The sequence below is a fragment of the Myotis brandtii genome, unplaced genomic scaffold (assembly GCF_000412655.1).
Source record: "Myotis brandtii unplaced genomic scaffold, ASM41265v1 scaffold112, whole genome shotgun sequence".
NCBI lineage: Eukaryota > Metazoa > Chordata > Mammalia > Chiroptera > Vespertilionidae > Myotis > Myotis brandtii.
Genome location: NW_005353838.1, coordinates 14,081,869 through 14,089,858, shown reverse-complemented (window position 1 = coordinate 14,089,858; position 7,990 = coordinate 14,081,869). Strand labels below are relative to the sequence as shown.

The window sequence follows — 7,990 nt, the reverse complement described above, 5'->3', positions numbered from 1 at the left end:
TGTGCCGGTTCCATCACCACGGGGCCCTGCGTGTCCCTCGCCCGCCTCCTTGTCCCCCACCTCGGGGACTGCGTGTTTCTGTGACGCATGTGAATGAATGACTGAGTGTGGCTGTCGGGCTGGGCCGTGTGGCCTCGAGCTCTTCACCCACCAGCACGTGTCTCCCATGGGCTTCTCCCCGGAGAGCAGAGCTGGGGGTGGTGGGAGCTGAGCTGCTGCCCGGCCCTTTCTGTTGAGTTTTGGTGACGGTGCTGCAGGCACAGGGGTGTGTGGTGTCAGTGTTACCGTCAGCCTTGACCACAGGAGTAGTCCCCGCAGGCGCTGGGGCTGCGGTGTGCATGTTCCTGTACCTGTGGTATAACCCCTTTATCCGGTAGCTGGCTGCCATCTGCGGGGCCTAATGATAAAGTTCAGGAAGCAAGGGGCCCCCCACCCGAGGCTCTCTGCAGGGTGGCGCCCCCTCCTTCTTTCAGGAGGGTCCTGGGGGCTGGAGAAGTGCCCGCGGGACTCCCAGCCTCCTGCTCTGGGGACAGGCGCTTTAGAGTTTCCAAGGCGCCAGCCCCAAGGTCACACACACACACACACACACACACACACACACACACACACACGGCGGCAGCAGGCGGAGGGGAACATGAGCCAGCACAGATGGAAAGTGGGGGAGAGGGGATCCCCCGAGCTCTCCGGAGGCAGTTTCCATTCACAGAGAAACACAGGAAGCAGGAGGATCATCCCGAAACTGGTTCTGAAGAAGCTGGTGGGGTGATGTCAGTGACCCTGTCCCCAAGCTGTTCCCATCGAGTGGGGTGGGACCTCCACTGGCCGGCAGAGTCACAGGTACTTCTGAGGTCGGAACAGGAAATGGTTAATAATGTTTGCAAATAAAAACTTTCTGTTCTATCCTGTTTTTGAAGCATTTCCCAGAAGTTAAGAGAGGTTGCCTAATTTGTCGGCAAAATTCAAGAACCAACTTGTAAGTGTTAGAAATTCTTTATCACTGCTTATTAAGTAACAGCTTAATACCGCAGAACATTTCAAGTCATCCTCTGACAACTCATTCTTCCCTCCCCCCCCAAATTCTTGATAGTGAACTTTTCAAATAAAGACATGTTCGCGTCTCTCCTCTGTATAAAACTTTATGAAGCAAAGGCGTTTGCTGTGAAATGCTGCCCACGGCCAGGGGAACATTGTCTGCCTGGCTCCCTTCACCGTCCGGGTCCCGAAGGACTCCTGTTCATAAACTGTCTCTTCACAAAGCCACTCGGCCACTCACTGGGTTCATCGTTCTGAGGGCCAAAAACTTCCTCACCGAGTCTCAGGCCAGCCTCTTGCCACAGCTGCTGCCAACCGGCCCTCTGCCCTTCGTCTTCCTGTGTGTTTGCAGGACGGGCCTACATCGTGTTAAGTGGAAAACCAGGTTCTCCAGGAAACAGGAAATTACTGATGCCCAGGGACTAGACACTTTTTGCTCACCTTGGCTTTTGGAATTGCACTTTTGGAGTTTCTGTAAACACTCAGAAATGTAGAGTTTTTTATACCAAGTTTCTATTAGCTTCATTCTTTGTTTTGTTTTGTTTTTAATTTTTATTGATTTCAGAGAGTAAGGGAGAGGGGAGAGAGATAGAAACATCAATGACAGGAGAGAATCATTGATCAGCTGCCTCTTGCACGGCCCCCCCCTCCCCACTGGGGATCGAGCCCGCAACTTGGCTGCCTCCTGCACGCCCCCCGCCCCCCCACTGGGGATCGAGCCGGCAACTCAGGCACCTGCCCTTGACCGAAATCAAACCTGGGACCCTTCAGTTCACAGGCTGACGCTCTATCCACTGAGCCAAACCAGCCAGGGCATATCAGCTTCATTCTTAATTTCAGTTTTTGAAGAAGACATTGGCCTTGAAGTAATAGATGGCTTCATCCACAATATCTGTCTCTTTTGTCTTTCTGGGGGCAGGTCCTTTGAACTGACTTCTGATGGCGACAGTGCGGTGTTTCCAATGAGTTTGGGGTTGGGGTCCATGAGAGAACAGTGGTAAGCCAGCATCTTGGTGGCCCCTGAGTTTCAACCCAGATGAACAAGAACCAAATTTAATTTTAATTTTTAAAAATCCTCACCTGAGGATATGCTTACTGAGTTTTTCTTTTGAGAGAGAGAGAGAGAGAGAGAAACATTGATGTGAGAGAGAACATCAATTGGTTGCATTCTGTTTGTGTCCCAACCGGGGATCCAACTGGCAATCCTTAAGTACATGGGATGATGCCCCAACCAACTGAGCTGCACCAGCCAAGGCAAGAACCAAATTTTTAAAAAATTAAACAAAATGCTTTCACCATCTACTATGCACAAGAATAAAGATAGCCACTTGCCTGTTTGTTGAGGTGGAGGGGGTCACAAGAGATTCTCATCCCCTTCATTTTCTAAACCTTCTAGAACGCTGTGAGTAGTTTAAATGTGAATTCACAGTTTAAATCTCCAAATGTGTGTGTTTGTGAGTATATGTGTATATGTATTTGTGTGCAGGCGTGTAGGTGCTGCGTGTGTGTATTAATGTGTAAGTCTGTGCATGTGAGTACAGAAATCCAGGACTGTAGGGTATCAGTTAACATTGCTCTGATTTGGTTGGGTAATGCCTCCCAAACCCTCCGAAATCAGTGCTTAAAAAACTGGAGCTAGACGTTTATTCCTCTCTTTTTTATACCAAGGTTCTCTCTTGTACATTAAGTCAGAGGTAGGCAACCTGGAGAAAGTTCGGTGACTCCGACTGTCATCAAGGATCCAGGGCCTTAGCTTTCTGCTTCCTCAGCACATGGCCTCCATCCACAGGGTGAACTCATGGTCTAAGGTGGCTGCTGGGCGCCGGCCATCACCTCCGCACCCACACCACTGCACAGAAGACGGGGGACGTGGGTGCTGGGGACGAGGCCTGCTGGCCGCTGAGCTTGCAGTGGGTGTTGGGAACCAAAGTCAGTCTCCCTGGTCAAACCCTTTATCTCCCCAACACTGAGGAGGGTTTCATGGCTTTGGTCCCACCTGACTACCTCTCCACAGCCACAGAAGAAACCTGCTCCCTGGCGTGCTGGCTGGCGAGCTCCACGTCTCTGGCCCGCTGCCCAGGGGAAAGGCTGCCCTGGCAGCTCCTCCAGCACCGAGGGGCCTTTAATAGGAGTGTGTCAGCCCTTCCTCCACGTGGCCCTTGCCCTCAGCCGTGGGCCCCCAAAGGTGGCCTTCCTTTGCCTCTCATTTGCATCTTCCAGCCCCTCCCCGCTCTGCCTGACCTCAACTCACTTTTCCTCGTTGTACCTGACGCACCACCACGCTCCTGAAGCTCACACCGAAAACCGAAAAGGCGGGCAAGTCCAGACACACATGCACAGAAAGCACAGAGGGCGTGCTTGGGGACAACAGCAGTGGGGGGGGGCCCGAGGCGGTCCAAGCGGAAGGCGGCTGGCTTCTCCTAGGTGCTCACCAACACTTTATACAAGATCCTGAAGCTGTGCATTTATGCTTTAGGCATTTTTACATAAATGATGCACATTTCCAGCCAATAAAAAGCTTGAAAAAATTGGCAATGATACATATTCAAGAAAGTTCTTGGCAGCTTTGTCTGTAATGACAAAGAGCCGCCGGCCGGAGTAGAGGCCGGGGCAGGGCAGGTTATGGCAGAGCCGGGCTGTGAGCATGGGCCACCGTCCAGGGTGCGTGGAACACCAGGCACAGCATGATCTGTTTAGTATGTTTTCCCATCTGTGAGGAATACATACAAATAGTTACATGTACATATGCATGGGAGCACGCATGGACGTCAGCACAGATGAGCTCTGGCGATGGGGGATGGGCGATTTCATCGCATTGGGTTGTTTTTCCTTTTTGTTTCTATTTTTTTCTAAAAATGAAAATGTATTGCTTGCTTGCGTCATGAAAAATATTCAAAAGGAGAAGAAAAAGGCCTGTCTCTTGTGTGTCTGAGCTGAGCTGGTTGCCATGGAGACTGGACGGTTGTCAAGGCAGCTATTGGATGGGCAGGGGGGGCTGCGGGTGCTTCCTGGGAGCCGAGCTGGCACAGCCCGCAGTCTGCACTGCGGGGCCGGCGCCAGCATGGACGGAATGGACGTGTGGGTCAGCACCTTAGCCCAGCTGATGGCCAAGAGGAAGCCAGAGGACACCTGGGAGCTGGTCCTTGAGGAGAACCTGTCCTCCGGGCATCTGGACAGTGGCAGTTACGAGTACCGGCTGAGGGGGCTTTCCAGGTTTGGTGGAGGGTAGGGGTCTGCTGCCGGCTCCCGGGAGGGGAGGGGGCCGAAGGCTGCTGGGCCACGGGCCCTAGGCTGGCCCTGAGTCCTGAGCCAGGCTGGGTGTGACCTGGCTTCTGCGGGGTGGGCACAGAGGCCTATGTCTGGCCTGGTCCAGTCCCCCAATAGGTGGGTGGGCTGGGTGCTCATTCTCCCTTCTGGAAAGTGGGGGACAATGCCTGCCCAGTCTGTTTCAGTGGCAATCTCAGACCCTGCCTGGCAGGAGGGGACCCCTGGAGCCCAGTGGGTGCCCTGTCCAGATGCGGGCCAGTGGGATGACGCAGCCGCCCAGGCAAGGAGGGCTTTGTCTGCTTCCCGAGGCCTCTCCTGGTTTCCATGGCAGCACTGACAGGAGCAGGGGATGGGCAGGGCCATGGTCACCGCCCAGCTCCGCAATGATCCAGGCTGGAGGGACCAGGAAGCTGAGGAGTGCACGGAAACAGCGCAGCCCAAGACAAGGAGCACGTGTGCCCGGCCTGGGCTGTGGGCGGGTGGGAGCCCTGGTGGTCATGGGTCACTACGCGAACCTCCATCTTCATTGTCATGGTGACAGCTATGTCAGTACAGTGGACGACCCAGACCTGCAGGATCCCACCCAGCCAGGCACCCTGAGGTGGGCTGGGGGGGGGGCGCCGTAGGGACCCTCAGGCCCAGCGGGTGGTGGAATGCTGGTTTTCTCAGGTCTAAGAAACACCTTTAAACACGTGCTACTCCCACAGCCTAAGTGAAGAACTGCTTTAAGGAGGCAGGTGGTGGGGCGGCCACACATATAGACCTGCGCTCTGCAACAGGGTCACGGCCACCTGCAGCCTGTGAAGTGCTCATTAACTAATTTACGTAAAGGACGCTCAGCTCCTCAGCACACGCTCCACGTGCGGGCGTCCCTGGCCACTGTGACGCAGATGCAGAGCAATGCCCCTGTCACGGAAAGTTCCACCGATGCCCGGAGGCAAACATGCAGGGAGACCTCACACGAGAGCAGGTTCCCACACCTGCGTGCATGTGCCTCACCGGGGTCACCTGTCTGGGACCCGAGGGCCCGCCTGCCTGGCCCCGGGGACACACGGGCCTGTGGCACCAGCCCCTTCACCAGCCAGGGAGCCAAGCAGCTGCTTCTCCTCTTCCATGCCGGGGGTGGGGCCGGGTCCCCTACTCACATGCTCAAAGCCAGTGTCTCACGGGTGCAGGGTGCACCCTGCCATCCAGAGCCTCTGCTTCCCCCTCTCCCCACACTTCTCTGCCTCCGGCACTGTCCCCACCACCCACACAGCCCCCACCTTTATTTCCCCCTTACCTTCCTTCCCAGGGTGGGCTCCTCCCTCCACGGACCCACTGCCCAGACACCGCAGACGCCTTCTTTCCTGCCCTCACCAGGATCCACAGGGCTGTCTTTAGCTTTTGGTAACATTTCTTCAGGGTGATGAACAGTGACAGAAAAGCAGCAGGGTGACCCCTCATAGGTCAGGCCAGGCTTGGCCACCCAGCGGTGCCAATCTGACGGAAAGGTGTTTGGTGCCAATCTGATGAAAGGTGTTCGCTTTTCAGACTGTGGGTTGCAGGCAGGAGCCAGGCACCTGCATCCTGTCCCCGTACAGACAGGGGCTCAGGTTCGTGGAGCTCACGCTGGGACCCTCTCTGGGCCGACAGGGCTGAAGGCTGTGGGGCGCAGGGGCAGGTCCCCATCCCCTCCACTCACTTCTTCCTCCCCTCCCCCCCAGGCTCCAGTGCAACCGCTGCCAGTGGGGCTGGTCCTCTGCCCACGTGCACATCCTATTCCATGTGCGATGGGACAAGGACCGCCACCTGGGGCTGGTGAAGATGCGTATCTGGGCCCAGGCGTGCCAGCTGTGCCCGCCGGACGCCCGGGGAGACTGCCAGGTGAGCCTGCTGAACGTGCGGCTCTTCCTCAACAAGCTGGTCCTGTTCGTCCTGCAGCAGTGCTACCAGGAGAGCATCAGTTCCGACGAGTGCCCCGAGGTCTGCTTTGGGGACCACTGTGAAGCCTGCGACCTGGGTGTCTGCTTCTTCCAGAAGCCCCCAGACCCCGCCTGGGGGCCCGAGACCAGGAGCCCCAGCACCGTCCAGGCCATGCCAGCCCTGGGCAGCGGCCCTGTGGCCAATTGCGCCTGGGGCTTCGTCCTCCCCTCTGTGTCCGACCCCCTCTCTGAGAGCAGCCACTTCTTTAGCGAGGACATGGACATCATCACCGTGCCCTTCACCCTGGTGAGCGTGGGCAGGGACAAGGGCTCTGTTGGCCCTGGAGAGGGCACCCCCAGCGAGGCTGGTCTCCAGGGGCTGATGATCATCGACAGGGGCTCCGCCGACCAGCCTGCCAGTCTCAGGGCCTTGCCCACCAGCATGAGCATCCTGGTCAACATCAAGGCCCCCATCCTCCACGGCAGAGACCACCTGCTCAGGAGCATCAAGTCCTTCCAAGTCAAAGGCTTCATCTTCAAGGGCTTTGGCTCCCTTTTGGGCCAAGACAAGGGCCCAGGCACCGATCCCAGCTGCAACAGTGGACCCACTGGAGATGCCACCCTGCCCGTGTCCTATGTCTTGGGCCTCACAGAGAAGGGCGAGGGCTCCATCACCTTTCCCTTGTCCTTGGCCAACATCATCCAGGGCCCGGACTCCCTCCCTGACCTCAACGGCTCCCTGACCTTCCCTTTCATCATCACCGACCAGTGCAAGGGTGGGGCAGAGTGTGGCCACGACCCTGCCCTCAGCCCCGCCTCCTCGGGGAGCAGGGGTTCCCTCATCATCCCCTTCTCAGCCTTTAGTCCCATAAAGCTCGGGGGCCTGCAGGGCAGCAGCTACCACAGGAGCGAGCACTGCGGCAGGCACAGGCGCCGCCGGGCCCGGAGGCCTCGGGCCCGCAGGGAGGAGGACTTCTTGGAGGAGGAGGACGGCTGGTGCTGGCCGAGTTTCGATCCCTACGAAGAGGTCTGGGTCTGGATGTGCATGGTCTTCTTCGTCCTCTGGACACTGTACCTGTGCACTTCTTGACGGCTCCCAGACGCGTGTCTGAGCGTGCCACCTCCCTCCCGGGTCCCCCACTGCGTCTCTCCCTCCGCAGGGCTGCCCAGACAAAGCCAAGTGCTGCTGGCCCCCCGGCCCCCACCGCTCCCCACCAGCCCCGCCCCCATTCTGCCAGCCCCCCTGAGCTGAGGCCTCCCAGTGCGCACAGCTGCTCCCTGGACCTCTTGCTTCTGTGTTCTCTCCCTTGACGTGACTCAAGCAGTGGTCCCGTGATGTCCGCGTGTGATGTCCACGTGTGATCATTCCCCGGTGTGACCCCCAGCTGCCCCTGTGTGTTCACTTGTGTGTGTTACACTCCGTTCAAATAAAAGTCAACAAGAGAAGACCATACAGCACACTTGGGCCGATGACAGCCAGCGCCGAAGAGGTGGTGGTGAAGTGGGAGAGCGGTGGCCAGGGGCCTCTGGCGCTTCCCCAGGGCGTGATGGGACGGCCTCAGGCACAGAGCTCATGTCGGCTCGCCTTTGCTGTGCACGCACGGCCCAATGGCCACGCTCCTGCCCCGGGGCCAGGTCGAACCCCGTGGGGGACCCGTGGCAGGTCGGAGCCCCCGTCCGCCCTACAGTAATTGCACCCCCCTGGGTAGGAACCCTGCCCTGCCAGGACGCCCTCGAAGGGTTAACACCTGGAACAGCTTGTGGGGGGATCACCAGCCTGAGGACTC

At 57.7% G+C, this 7,990-nt stretch overlaps 1 protein-coding gene and 1 pseudogene across 1 annotated transcript; one reads left to right on the top strand and one right to left on the bottom strand.

The window, feature by feature from the left end:
- Positions 1–1,072: 1,072 nt before the first annotated feature.
- On the bottom strand, positions 1,073–3,457 carry LOC102260654 (annotated as a pseudogene).
- Positions 3,458–3,654: 197 nt separating this feature from the next.
- Positions 3,655–7,959, top strand: RTP5 (receptor (chemosensory) transporter protein 5 (putative)). The gene is made up of 2 exons (XM_005857667.2): positions 3,655–4,245; positions 6,006–7,959. The coding sequence occupies exons 1-2, from the start codon at positions 3,980–3,982 to the stop codon at positions 7,291–7,293; spliced, it is 1,554 nt and encodes a 517-aa protein (XP_005857729.2). The 5' UTR covers positions 3,655–3,979; the 3' UTR covers positions 7,294–7,959.
- Positions 7,960–7,990: the final 31 nt, after the last annotated feature.